Source organism: Anomaloglossus baeobatrachus, chromosome 2 (genome assembly GCF_048569485.1).
Source record: "Anomaloglossus baeobatrachus isolate aAnoBae1 chromosome 2, aAnoBae1.hap1, whole genome shotgun sequence".
Taxonomy (NCBI): domain Eukaryota; kingdom Metazoa; phylum Chordata; class Amphibia; order Anura; family Aromobatidae; genus Anomaloglossus; species Anomaloglossus baeobatrachus.
Genome location: NC_134354.1, coordinates 402041327 through 402056416, shown reverse-complemented (window position 1 = coordinate 402056416; position 15090 = coordinate 402041327). Strand labels below are relative to the sequence as shown.

The 15090-nt window shown below is 43.6% G+C and overlaps 1 protein-coding gene across 1 annotated transcript in view; it reads right to left on the bottom strand.

Moving 5' to 3' along the window:
• Positions 1 to 15090, bottom strand: part of MYOM3 (myomesin 3) — a 284293-nt gene that overhangs the window by 140310 nt on the left and 128893 nt on the right. The window contains exons 11-12 of the mRNA XM_075336099.1: positions 14665 to 14826; positions 6282 to 6423 (exon numbers count right to left, since the gene is read on the bottom strand). Of these exons, the coding sequence (XP_075192214.1) occupies positions 6282 to 6423; positions 14665 to 14826 (304 nt within the window). The remainder of the gene's footprint in view (positions 1 to 6281; positions 6424 to 14664; positions 14827 to 15090) is intronic.

Sequence of the window (15090 nt, the reverse complement as noted above, 5' to 3'; positions counted from 1 at the left end):
GGAGCGAGCCAGTCTGGTAGTGGTGAGCGGCGGTTGCTAGGAGACGGGGACACGCTCACACTAGTCAGACTCTGCACGTGGAATAGCCGTTAGCGGGGGAGAACGGTTACCAGTCAGTCAGTCAGAAAGACAGAGGGAGAGTCAGTCGAGTACGGGGACTCCTAGTGACTGGGCACGTACGGGGAACAGGTCCCTAGATTAGACTAAAGTTTAACTATCTGCTAAACCCGCCGGTGATGGGAACTACAAGTCCCTCACCAACCATATAGAGTCCGAGCCGCCGAAGCAACGCAGAGACCCATAAGGAGACAGAGCCAGAAGCCAGCTCACCTGGTCCACGCTGCCAGCAAACGGTCCAAAAAGGGAAGAAAAGGCAGTAGCGACTTCCCTGGATAGACCCCCACGGTACTTCAAGTCAGGGGTTATCCGGAAAAAAGAGTGCTAGGAAGGCGAGTTAATGGTTACACTCAAACCGGTCTGAACGAGCCCTGGTTCAACCTGGTTTATCACAGAATCACCCGGGTCAGCTCACAGTAACAGCGAAAGTGAGTAAAAAGCAGTTGAAAGACTTTCTGGACTGAGCCGGAGTTATTCTGGGACCTGTTGTTCTACACACCTGAGCCCCTGGGGCCAGACTCACTCACGGGAGGCCACACCATCTGACTGCAGACCCCATCAGCCCCAGATGCTCGTTAAAATTTGCAGTGGCGGTCATCCAAATCCCTGACCGCAAACCGTGAGTGACGTCACGATAATAAAACTTAACTTACCTGTGGCCAAATATATACTAGAAGAAGACCCTGTGGCATCCCTGAAGGTGGATCTATGTCCCTGGGGCGACATCCGGGCTTCACATTTACAGAATTTATTTTTAAGGTTAAAACGACCTAACAATATCATTCTTCCTGTCAGAATGATTAAACAAAAACGAAACTTAAATAATTGTTTTATTTAAGCGGTGATTTTTAGAAATTTGAAAACAAACAAAATGTTTGCTTCTGCCGCCATTTCTGAGAGCAGTATGCAAATAAAAAAAGGTCCATGGAGTCTCTGTTATGAGTCTCGACACAGGAAATAGCCAGATATCCCTCCGGGAAGGACCTAGCCAAGAAGTGGCTCTTTTTAAGGAAACCACCATAACCACCATATTAAGTGGCCCTTTTAGTCAATATCCAACTCTTTGACGAGTTTAAAGATATGACAAGGGAAATACCAAGGCCAGGTATCCATCCACAGACAGCTGTTTCGGGGTATTGCCCCTCATCAGTGTGGAGTAGGATTCTGGCTAGGTGGGAGCAATGCCAAGTAGACCAGCAAGACAAAACAATCACTGATCTCGGGGAGACCAGCCAGAGAAAACATTTCTGGCAGCCAGCAAAGGTGCTGAACACAGTGAAATCCTAAGTGCATTGCTCCCTGGGAAGTATGCAAATCAAACAAGGTCCGTGGAGCCTCTGATAGGAGTCTCCCCGAGATAAGTGATTGTTTTGTCTTGCTATTTCTGAGAGCAGTAACAGTTTCAGTTTTTGGGATATAGAGCTGTGTGAGGGCTTGTTTTTTGCGCTATGAGCCAGTGTTTTTATTGAAATCATTTTGGGATAGATATGATGCTTTGATCACTTGTTACATTTTTTTTGTGCTGTTGCGGCAGGTGAAACACTGCAATCTTTGTATTTTGTTAATTGATAAAAAATAAACTATTAACACGTCTATCTTTTTTTTTAACATTTTTACTTTGAAGTATTTTTTCACACCCTCATAAATCTTTTGAACATTACTGTATGTGCAAAAAAAATAGTCATTTTTATTAATATTTAATAATTTGTAGTATTGTAGTACTATAATTACCTAAAAGTGTCATAGTCGTTGATAAGTTCTGCTACTTTATGCTAAGTGCCCTGACACAACATATAATTATTACTATTTTATAGAACTCTTCACCCAAATAGTAAGAAAGTTTGGATCCAGAGCTATAATGGTTCTTGCATTAGATTAGGACACCTCATTGACTGAAATGGTCTGAAGCCTGAACAGTGATTTTATTGTATATGTTGTACATGTAAGCGGATGGCAGACATAACATGCACACATCCAACAACATACAGCATCTGTGAGCAAATGTAGCCATCCGCTGGCTTTACTGTGCAGACAGGAACAGAAGAACAGAGTGTGTGTTCCTTGAGGGAAGAATTTGGAGAAGACACCGGGTCAGTTGTGGCACAGTTGTCTAATACAAAAGCCTGAGGTGCTCGAGAAGGGGAGGAGTTGGTGCCAAGACTTGAGAGGAGGCAGATGTGTGAGCAGCGGGGCGGCCTCATGGCCATTATTGCAGGAGAAGCACTTGGGAGTGACCCGAACACATAGAAAACCAGTCTTTGTAGTCAAACACAGAAGACCACATATTGAGGACAAGACTTTGTGATCAAGCACCAAAGACTGAACACCAAGAACCAGACTTTGCCGGTCAAGCACCATAAAACAGATACTGAAGTCAAGACTTTGCAGGTCAAGTACCACAGACCGATCACTGAAAAGCAGAGTTCGTGGTCAAGTTACAAAAACCAGACACCAATTACTAGATCCAGAAGGTAGACACGCTGAGTGAGCTTGACCACTACCTCCTGTCCAGACGTATGGTACTGATTAAAGAAAGTTACTAATTAGGATTGGACTTGCGCTGTCACAAATGTGTCGCATTCGTCAATTTGCAGATCTCAGGCTCTTTTTAACATTAGTGGATTTAACTACATTTGGTGCTGGAGAGCTTAACCTCTTGCCAACCTTGGACGTATATATACATTGGGTATGGAAAGTATTCAGACCTCTTTAAATTTTTCTCTCTTTGTTTCATTGCAGCCATTTGGTAAATTCAAAAAAGTTTATTTTTTCTCATTAATGTACACTGTGCACCCCATCTTGACAGAAAAAACAGAAATGTAGAAATTTTTGCAAATGTATTAAACAATAAAAACTGAAATATCACATGATCATAAGTATTCAGACCCCTTGCTCAGAAACTCATATTTAAGTCACATGCTGTCCATGTCCTTGTGATCCTTCTTGAGATGGTTCTACTCCTTCATTGGAGTCCAGCAGTGGTTAATAAAACTGAAAAGACAAGATTTGGAAAGATACACACCTGTCTATATAAGACCTCACAGCTCACAGTGCATGTCAGACCAAATGAGAATTATGAGGTCAAAGTAATTGACCAAGGAGCTCAGAGACAGAATTTTGGCAAGGCACTGATCTTGCCAAGGTTCCAAAAGAATTTCTGTAGTACTCAAAGTTCCTAAGAGCACAGTGGCCTCCATAATCCTTAAATGGAAGATGTTTGGGACCACCAGAACTCTTCCTAGATCTGGCCATCCAGCCAAACTGAGCAATCGTGGGAGAAGAGCCTTCATAAGAAAGGCAAAGAAGAACCCCAAGATCACTGTGGCTAAGCTCCAGAGATGCACTCGGGAGATGGGAGAAAGTTCCACAAAGTGAATTATCACTGCAGCCCTCCACCAGTCGGGCCTTTACAGCAGAGTGGCCCGATGGAAGCCTCTCCTAAGTGCAAGACATATGAAAGCCCGCATAGAGTTTGCAAAAAAACACATGAAGGACTTCCAGACTATGAGAAATAAGATTCTCTGGTCTGACGAGACGAAGATAGAACTTTTTGGTGATAAATCTAAGTGGTATGTGTAGAGAAAACCAGACACTGCTCATCACCTGCCCAATACAATCCCAACAGTGAAACATGGTGGTGGAAGCATCATGCAATGGGGTGTTTTTCAGCTGCAGGGACAGGAGGACTGATTGCAATCGAAGGAAAGATGAATGCGGCCAAGTACAGAGATATCCTGGATGAAAACCTCTTCCAGAGTGCTGTGGACCTCAGACTTGGCCGAATTTTCACCTTCGCCTTCCATTCTATACTGGCCTAACCAGAGCCCTGACCTAAACCCAATTGAGCATCTCTGGAAAGTCCTGAAAATGGCTGTCCTCCAACATTCACCATCCATCCTGATGGAACTAGAAAGGATCTGCAAGGAAGAATGGCAGAGGATCCCCAAATCCAGGTGTGACAAACTTGTTGCATAATTCCCAAGAAGCCCCATGGCTCTACTAGCTCAAAAGGGTGCGTCTGCTCTGAGCAAAGGGTCTGAATACTTAAGATCATGTGATATTTCAGTTTTTCTTGTTTAATAAATTTGCAAAAATTTCTACATTTCTGTTTTTTTTCTGTCAAGATGAGGTGCAGAGTGTACATTAATGAGAAAAAAAGGAACTTTTTTGAATTTACCAAATGGCTGCAATGAAACAAAGAGTGAAAAATTTAAAGGGGTCTGAATACTTTCCGTACCCACTGTACGTCTTAGGTTGTGTTCCCCCGGTTACTGAGGGCTCCCGCAGTGAACCCGTGGTAATCCTCACACATGTCTGTTGAATTGATCAGCAGACATGTGTGGCTAACAGGCCCGGGCTGGATCAGAAATCCACACACGCCTGCTAATCACTTAGATTGTGCTGTCAAAATCTAACAGAACAATTTACCGTAAATGGCCTCAGAAGGGCCATTAGCGGCCCCTTTATGCAATCACGGGATACCACAGTGTTGCAATGGTAGCGCGGGGTCAGCGAATGACCCCTGACGTAACCAGATCTAACTTCCTGTGAGAGCCGACAGAGTGCCTGCACTCCCAGGAACACTTTGGAAAATTGGATGGTGTCTGCTGTAGATTTCTGCTTCCTTGACAGTGGTAAATAAAAGACCCCCAAAACAATCATGTAATTGCACTTTTTTTTTTCTCATTTTCCAGTACTCTATATAACAAAACTATTTTTTTTATGCAAAAGCACAACTCATCCCGCAGAAAAAGAAGCCCTCATATGGCAATATTGATGGAGACATAAAAAAGTAATTGCTATTAGAAGAAGGGGAGGAGAAAACAAAAATGAAAAATTGCCGGTGGCGGGGATGGGGGGTGAAGGGGTTAAGGGTTCCTTGTTGATTCTGATGAGATTCCATTTAGCTCTAATCTCAGCTGCTGCATCTTTATGCTTCTTGCCTGCATTATTGAAACTTACTCCTGGCTCTCCCATATGCCAGTGATTCTTCTTCATTCTATGCTGACCTGTGAAGGAGTTAAGCTGGGTTTACACACTGCAACATCTCAAACGACATCGCTGTAACGTCACCGGTTTTGTGACGCAATAGCGATGTTGTTTGCGATGTTGCAGTGTGTGAAACCTATCAGCGACCCGGCCCCTGCTGTGAAGTTGTAATCGTTACAAATCGTTCAGGACCATTCCTAGGTCCTTTGTTTCCCGCTGTGCAGCATGCATCGCTGGAAAGTTTCAGTGTGTGAAAGACTTTGCAGAGACTTTACAGCAACTTCCCTTTCAAAAGGCTGCTTATCAACGTCCCCAACAACCAGCTAGGTCGCTCTGCAGGTCCGGATCGCTGTTGCGTTGTTGGCCAGGTTTGCCTGTTTGACAGCTCACCAGCGACTTAGCAGAGACTTAGGGAGGTCGCTATTGCGTCACCAAACCGGTGACGTTACAGCGATGTCCTTTGCGATGTTGCAGTGTGTAAACCCAGCTTTATCTGTGGAGACAGCTTTTGTTATCTTTCCAGCTGATATGGTAGAGTCCCTCTCTGGAGAAGAATCGGAGCTCTTTTGTTGTATCTGGTTCACTTGTTTGTTTCTCCTCCCTCATGTTTATATTATTTGTAAGACTAGTTTTTTGCTGGCCTGCTCACTAGTCAGGGTAAGTCCAGGGTCTGCCAGGTATTTGGCACATTTTGGAATAATGCCAGATAATGCCTGTCAAATTAGAGACTTCAATAGCTGCATGTAAGATATCACATTTATGTTTTCTGTATTATTGATTTTGTATTGATCTGCCTTCTGAAAGTCATTTACATTGTGTCCGCATTATCGCTTACTGCCATCAACTCTTTGTTTCTTTACAATAATTACTTGTTGTGAGTCATCACTGAGTCACCTTTTACTGTGCTGTTGCATTTTTTGAATCTGTTCTATGAATACACAATTCATTATACCAGCCCTGTATATACGAGACGATTCAAGTTGGCACTTCTTTCTGGTGATATGTGTACAGACAGTAATAAGTGCCCTATTTATCTCTGGTTGAAGACAACTTTCTTTGCCTCCCTGTCAGGATGGCATACCGATGCCTGCTTTGCTAAAATTACCTCTATTCTTGAAGGGGCTAACATAACATTATTGCTGCTATCACCCATTACCATCTTGTTATCCACTTACCTCTCAATAAAGTAACCAATTATAGGGCTTCCTCTGTCATCACTTGGAGGAGTCCAGGATAGGAGTAGACAGTCTCTCTGGATGTCATTGCACTTTACACTGAGAGGGGATCCTGAAATCCCGGCCTTATTTGGTTCAGCATCTTGGCAAGAAGAATTGAAATAACATAATGAATTTTAATATTATGTAACATAATAATATAATATATGTAACGTAATATATAGAACCTCTTTGTAGATATATTTAAATATGGCAATATGATTGTCACTACTGAGATGACATCACCGCTGCAGCTTGTCAACAAAGACCAGAGCCAGCGTTGAAGAGCTGGCACTGGAACAGGGAATGGTAGGTAAACCGCTGCCTGTTAGGCTATATGCACATGATTATTTGGTGAGTTTCTTACCTCAGTCAGAATTTGTAAGCCAAAATCAAGAGTGGGTAATAAATACAGAAGTGGTGCTCGTGTCTCTATTATACTTTTCCTCTGATTGTTCCACGCTAAATACTAAGGTAACAACTCACCAAATACTCAAAGTGTGCATGTGTCCTTAGTGTAAAGGCCCTGTCACACACAGAGATAAATCTGCGGCAGATCTGTGGTTGCAGTGAAATTGTGGACAATCAGTGCAATCAGGTTTGTGGCTGTGTACAAATGGAACAATATGTCCATGATTTCACAGCAACCACAGATCTGCCAAAGATTTATCTCTGCGTGTGACGAGGCCTGCAAAAAAAAAATCATTCCTTAAATCCCTAACTAAACCTTCTTCATGCTTTTTCTTACTTAGGCTATGTGCGCACGCTGCGTTTTTTTGACTCTGCGTTTTTGGCCGCTAAAAACGCACCTGCGCCGAAAAAACGCATAAAAAAACGCATGCGTTTTTACCGCGATTTGGTGCGTTTTTGGCTGCGTTTTGCTGCATTTTTGATCTCTGCATTTTGCTGCGTTTTTCAAATGCATTGCATGGGCGGAAAACGCAGAAAAACGCAGGAAAGAACTGACATGTCCATTTTTTTTTTTAACTCAAAGACGCAGGTAAAAACAACAGATGTGTGCGGACAGCAAAAATGAAAACTCATAGACTTTGTTGGGAAAGCAAAGTCCTGCAGTTTTGAGGCCAAAAAGGCACCCGAAAAACGCCGCGAAAAACGCACTGTGCGCACATAGCCTAAATCCCTAACTAAACCTTCTTCATGCTTTTTCTTACTTAGGCTATGTGCGCACGCTGCGTTTTTTTGACGCATGCGTTTTTACCGCGATTTGGTGCGTTTTTGGCTGCGTTTTTGATCTCTGCGTTTTGCTGCGTTTTTCCAATGCATTGCATGGGCGGAAAACGCAGAAAAACGCAGGAAAGAATTGACATGTCCATTTTTTTTTTCAAGCTCAAAAACACAGCTTAAAAAAAAAGTTGTGTGCGGACAGCAAAAATGAAAACTCATAGACTTTGTTGGGAAAGCAAAGTCCTGCAGTTTTGAGGCCAAAAAGGCACCCGAAAAACGCCGCGAAAAACGCACTGTGCGCACATAGCCTAAATCCCTAACTAAACCTTCTTCATGCTTTTTCTTACTTAGGCTATGTGCGCACGCTGCGTTTTTTTGACGCATGCGTTTTTACCGCGATTTGGTGCGTTTTTGGCTGCGTTTTTGATCTCTGCGTTTTGCTGCGTTTTTCCAATGCATTGCATGGGCGGAAAACGCAGAAAAACGCAGGAAAGAATTGACATGTCCATTTTTTTTTTCAAGCTCAAAAACACAGCTTAAAAAAAAAGTTGTGTGCGGACAGCAAAAATGAAAACTCATAGACTTTGCTGGGGAAGCAAAGTCTTGCAGTTTTGAGGCCAAAAACGCACCCGAAAAACGCGCAAAAACGCCGCGAAAAACGCACTGTGCGCACATAGCCTTAGCAGGCTCTTTAATTGCTTTCAGATTGCTCAGGTCTTGGTCTTGAGATGTCCACCATTTGCTCAATAGACTGCCAAATGTCCAGATTAGGAGACACGAGCACCTGGGAGAGATGGTAGGCATGTTCTCTGCCTGATAATGTGATATTGCTTAGCAGACATTCAGGTGAATGGACACCCATATAATACAAGGATGCTTGAGACTGCCAGGGCAGGGGATGCTCCTACAGATCTGCTCTCTGTTCTAGCTCCCAAAGCGGGAGTCTTCCTTTGATCTGCTGTTAGCTAGTAATTTGCTCTAAACATTATAGATATTAGGGCTAGATTTTTGTATTCTTTGATGGACTGTCATCTGGAATAGTATTTGCATTATGTTAATTGATAGCACAAAGTCTATTCTATGTTGAAAAAATCTGTGCTCTCATATTTGTACTGCGTCTTATCTTTTGTAGAATATAATGTAATAGCTTGGGTTCAGAAACCTCTAGGTAAAAAGGTAAAAGGGTCACACAGTTTACCGATCATTTTAGATATTCTGTGCAGTAGGGTCAATGTGGTCCAAACTGCTGCTCTCCTGTGCTCCAGGTCTTAAATAGCAGGTAAAGACCAAAAATTAGCACTAAATAAAAAGGCCCATAACTCTGCAGCCATATAGGGGATGTATAAAGACTACAATTTTTCAACCAAAGGTAAAACAATCCAAGCCAAATTGTCCAATTATCATAAATCCAAGACCCGAATTATAAAAACAGCAAATTTTATTGTTTTTTTTTACAAACAATTTAAAAACACCAAAAATAGACAAGAGCACCAGTATAGTTAAAGGTGCCAGTTACTATATTGTCCCACAATACCTAATATGAGCCTAATGACTCCCTAAGTGTCCACTGCCTAACAGCGGAGACCTCCCTAAGTTGATCTAAGGTCCCCGCTCCACAAAGCGGAGGACCCCCAGATCACGCTTGTGGAGCGGGGACCCCAGATCACCTTAGGGAGGTCTCCGCTGTTAGGCAGTGGACATCTTAGGGAGTCATTAGGGTCATATTAGGTATTGTGGGACAATATAGTAACTGGCGCTCTTGTCTATATTTGGTGGTTTTAAATTGTTTGTAAAAAAACAATAAAATTTGATGTTTTTATAATTCTGGTCTTGGATTTATGATAATTGGGATTTATAAAGACCAAAAATGAGAAAACTCAAACGTTTGACCTGGTGACAGGTCCTCTTTAACCAGTTCAAGATCAGGCCACTTACCCCCATTCCTGGCCAGGCACATTTTTGGTTTAAATGTACATTCGGTTTAAAAAAGCTATAATAGTTTTCATCATTTGAATATTCAAGTTGCTTTTGTGTCTTTTTTTTGTGATAGATGGGGTTTCATTTATGTCACTGTCATATTATGCCTCCTTTATTTTTCTTTGCTTATATCAGACATTATTGGTGAAAAATTAGCGAAGTAGTTGTGGGCAAGGGATTAACTCCAGACACTTGGGCATGCTACATGAAGGACACGATCCTGATTGTGTGGACTTGTAAGGTATGGGAACTATGCCCATGTAGGCCACATGTTACAACAAACATCGACTTGCCAGGACCGGATGATGTCTCATTTCAACAAGGAGACCACCAGTTCATTTTAAACAAAAGTATTTTACTCAATGGTTTATCTTCATCAACAACTTTATACACCAGATAGTGGACACATATCTCCCAGCACATTTCAAGTCTACAGAGCAAATTCAGACACATTCTTGTCTCTCGCTTCGTTGTTTCTGATCTTACTATTCCTGTGATTGCCAGCACAACCCATCGCTACAGTGCAATTTGAGGTGGTCACTTGCCCTTCCTGAGCCTCCATGTCAAATCTCCTCATAAAGGAGGGGGTTGAGTGTTTGAGTGTTTTGACACTATTGGCAGAATAGAGACTTGTGCTCATATGCACTTCCATATCTATCTCTCTTCTTCTCGTAGAGGAGGGGGAAGAGGGAGGTAATGGGTGGCCAGTAGTGCCAGGCAAGAGCCTCTGACTCTTACATCTTCTGGTAGAAAACCCCACCAAAAATGAGTCGAAACCACATTTTTTGTGATTTCCTGTTAGGAGATGCAAATTTGGTGCTTGAATTTATACACCAAATTTGTTCACCAAATCTGCATCTTCTGGCAAAAACTGTATCAATATTGCCTCAAAACCATATCGCATTAAGATGTGGGGGTTTTTGCCAGAAGATGCAGATTTGGCGCAGGAATTTGGTGTATAAAATCCAGCACTAAATCTGCATCTCTTAGCAAAAAAACCCCACGGTTTTCTACCAGGAGTTGCAGATGTCATTGAACTCAATAAGTTCAACTGAGGTTAGGTCACTGAGTTCAATGAGTTCACCTGAGGTGAGTTTACCTGCGGTCACAGATGGGGTACTGTGGGAACCTTCAGCTGTGACTGCAAGTAAACTGAGCGATGTCACCGCTCACAGCTGCGGCTCATGCAGTGTCTCTGCCTGAAGCTGCAACTTGTGGTCATGTTCTGTATTGTATTCACTGCGACTTCAGTTTGTAGCAGAGTCGGCATATTAATTTACTCATATTTTCAGCAGGAACACCAAGAACTTGTCCGGCAGGTACTTCAGATTCTTTGTGACAACCATTTATTCGCTAAATTAGAGAAATTTAATTTTGAAGTTCAGCAGGACCACTTCTTAGGTCATATGGTTTCTGCTTCAGGGTTTCAAATGGATCCCGTTAAGATACAGGCCATTTTTGATTGAGTGCAACCGAGTACCTTAAAGCATCGCTGAGAATTTTAGGTTAGTTATTATCGGACGTTCATTAAGAATTTATTGATCATAGTCAAGCCTTTAACTGACATGACCAAGAAGGGAACAGACTTTTACTCATGGTCCGCCAAAGCATAAAATACTGTTTTTGCCCTCAAGACAGTCATTTCCAAAGCTTCTGTGGATGGGGGCTGTTTTACAAAAAAAAACAAAAAACAAAAGAATGGTTACCTTCATTCTTGTGCTTTTTATTGTCCAAACTCCTTTCAAGCCAAATCTAACTATAATATTGGTGACAGTGAGCTTTTCAGTGAAATAAAGCCTTTGAGGAATGGACACACTGATTGGGCAAAAGTAAATGGGTCTATATAAAAAGAGGAGCTACAACTAAATTCAGGAAACTGTGGGGGGAGTGGATTAACTGTTCAAAGGTAGTGTCAGATGAGCTGGTCAGTGATACAATTTTTAATGTTTCTCCTTCAGCAAGAGCTTGGTATGCCAGATAAGTGAAAGTTTATGATTCATGCCGTACACAATACTTCTGTGATTCGAGTATTAAGGTGGAATGATAACCCTATTTGAATTAAAATGGGTAACGGTATGTGTGTGTGTGTGTGTGGGGGGGGGGGGGGTTGGGGGATTGTTGGGAGTGTGAGGGAAGTTTGGAAATCCTGAAATTTGATTGATCATTATATTTTAAATTTTTGTATCCAGCAGTATGAAAAAGTTGTTTCTCTTTAATAAAAGTGTCTTGTTTAAAAGAAAAAAGAATTCTTAGCAATGGGGTGGCTGTGGGTGCTCTGGGGATAGATCTCTCACTGGGCATTAAGGATGCCCAGGACAGTGCATCGGAGGGTTTTCTTCTAGGCACACTGTATGTACTGTTCTCTTTATGCTGTAAGGATTTGCTCAGGTAGGCATAGGCAGGGTCACAGGAAGACACAGTATCTTTATAAAAATTCCAGCCGTTTATTAAAACACTTGTCATAAACAGCAAACATAAACATAACAGGCCTCTCGTGGCTTCAAAGGAAAATAGGTACTGCCACCTACCGTGGGCTTATAGTCCATTAGCGTCCATAGGAAGGTATGGCAGCCTACTCACACTGGCCCCTGCCACAGTATTCTCCTCCAGGAGAGGTTTGGCCCTTTGGCCACCTCACTGACCAGCCTGGCAGCAGTCTCCTTCCAGACTGATTTCCACAGACCTCTGTTCAGCCTCCACACAGGCTGACACACACAGAGCTCCCTACTCTGCAGTTTGCAAACCAAGCTCTCTCTCTCTTGTGCCAAACATCAGACTCCATTTTAGAAGTCAGCAGTGACCTCCAACACACCCATGGGCGGGGTATGTGGATGGCCAGACCCACCCGTCTCTCTGGCTATCCATGATCCTGGGCCCTATAAACACCATGATACTAACCTGTGGCACTACAGGTACCAGCACGGAGTTCCATAATCATACCACTTCCTTGGTACCTGACGACCATTCACAATCAGGCCGGTCGCCATCTTACAATACACAGATCTTCTTGAAGTGGTGCATGATTGTACTGCCCCGCGCTCGGCTGCAGCCGAGCCGCTCGGATCTGGGCTCATTGGTGGGTGGCTCGAGCGCCTCCGGACCCGGGGTCACTTCGCTCTGAAAGGGGATGCTGGCGCTTTTGGTGGGGGTTAGGTAGGTGCATGGCCGGAGCTGCGCTTGAGTTTGTGACGCCACCCACGGGATGTGGTGAAGGTAGACACCATCGCTGCAGTTACGGGGCACCCAGGGGAGATGTTATGCAGCAAGTTGTTAACCCCTCCGTGGGCAGGAATGGTGGCCCCGGGGCCCGTTGGGGATAGCTGGGTGGTGCAGGGTGGTACACGGTCGGATGGCCCTATTGTACTCACTGTTATGGACACACAAAAGTCTCTGCTAAACCAAGTTGATGGTGGTCGGTGCCCGCAGCCGGCTGCGTCTGGTCCCCCACCCGGTTCAGTGGTCTTGGCCTTTCTCCTGCTCCGTGTTGTGTACTTGGGCTACCTGTGCTTCAGCGATGGGAGTCCGCTCCCCGGCTTTGTGGATGTCGGGACAGCCCTTTTGCCCGCAGACGCTGGCCCGTGGGATATCTCTGCCTGTGCAGTGACGTTCTATCCCCCTCGTTGGGCTGTTGTCTTTAGTCGAGACTTGGGTGGGAAAGGATCTATAGTCCAGACCGCAATCAGTTAATTAACTCAGTCCAGTGGATTCTGGACCTCGTTTCAGGGTCTGAGTACCCCCCTGTGTGCTCCGGTTTCTGAGTCGGTTCCCCGGGTCATTACCGGCGGGCCACTACCCTGTCCCGGTCCACCACGTTTCCACTGAGCCATCTTCCCGGCTCCTGCAGGCTAAGGCCACCATTTGCCTCCTAGCCAAAGGTGCCAGGCTCCAACCCCGGCACCTGTCAGACTCCTCTCACTACTGACCGACTGACTGACTTGTTTTCTGCCTCCGGCCCTTTGAACTCCTCGGTGGGCATGGCCAACTGCCTGGCTCCGCCCCCTGGTGTGTCCATCAAGCACTGAGGGAGGTGACTGGGTTTTAATGGTTGGCTGATGACACCTTTTTGGGGGACAGGTGTAGTGCGGGGGTCTATCTGTGACTACCTGGCTAGCCCAGGGCGTCACATGATTCCAATTTGAATGAGCAACTGGGTTCCCCTGACACTCTCTTTCTATGTCCTTTTGGTGGCAGAACGCTCATAAGGATGTTCTTGATGAGTATGTTCGTAAATGCAGAGTCTGTATGTTAGGTATGTTAGTAAATGCCAGGGTTAAATCTTCTCATCAGGCCCCAGCAAGTTATCTCCTGCCTAATGGGATTCTGTCACAGCCCTGGACCCACTTGTCTATGGACTTTGTCACTGATTTACCTAATCCCGGCGTTAATACTGTTGTGTGGTGGTGAACTGTTTCAGCAATATGGTTTATTTGGTTCCATTTTTAAAGTTACCTAATGCTAAGAGTTTAGCTACATTGTTCATTTCTCATATCGTTAAATTACATGGTGTTCGCAAAAACATTATTTCTGATAGAGGGGTCCAGTTTGTGGCTACCTTTTGCCGTAGTTTTTGCTCCAGATTGGGCATCACATTGTCGTTTTCCTCGGGGTACCTCCCCGAGACTAATAGGAAGACTGAGCAGATGTATCATGAAATAAAGCAATAGTTGAGATGTTTTATTTCATCTAATCAGGAAGACTGGATGGAGTCTCTGCTCGTTGCTGAATTTGATTTAAATTCCTATGCTAGAGTCAGTGGCTCATGATCCATTAACTGGCGCATGAGTCATTAACTGGCGAATGCCTCTTAATGAATCAGACTCAGCTGAAATGTGTTGTCTGCCTCCGTGCACCTTGCCACAAGTCTTACTCCAGCACTACTGCCACTGCTTGTCATGAATTAGACTAGCATGCGTACCAACTGCCCGTTTTTGCGGAGCTGGCTAAAACTGGCTTGAAAATGACAAAAGGTTCAAAACCTTTGCACAATCCTGTGATCAACAAAAATTTTGCAATATGGAACAAACTTCTGATATTAACACTTTGAAGAATCTTGGCCCTGGTGCCTTTATACCTGTTTTATAACTTTTAAAAATATTGTATGCCTAACAGATAAGCTATCACAGACTATAGTGCAACATAAATTTAATAAAAAATATTGGGGAACGTATCATTGCTAGCTTACCTCTCACAAACATATAAGCAGTTTTTTCTTGATGTCTTGATGTAGCAGGCAAACGAACTGTATAGAAACCTTCATCCTCTTTAAAAGCAGGAGACCCACTTAACGACACATCTAAGCCATCACAGCATATCTTCCGGTCTTCTGTCTCCTTTACTAAAGTTCCTGTTGATTAATTAAAAATAAAGAAAGGTACAGTTTATATGTGTGTATTTTCATAGGACTATAATTTTTCTAGCAACCTTGTCATGATGACCTCCGTGTCACCTAGCTACGGCAAGCCTCTGAGATCATGCCAGGAGCATGGTCTTAGTAGCTCCTGTCAGTGTACAACTGACAGCTATAATCCATTGCAATGCTGATGATTTGCAATGGATTATATCAGCAATCAGTGTAATAAAAGTTAAGGTCCCAGAGAGGGACTAATTA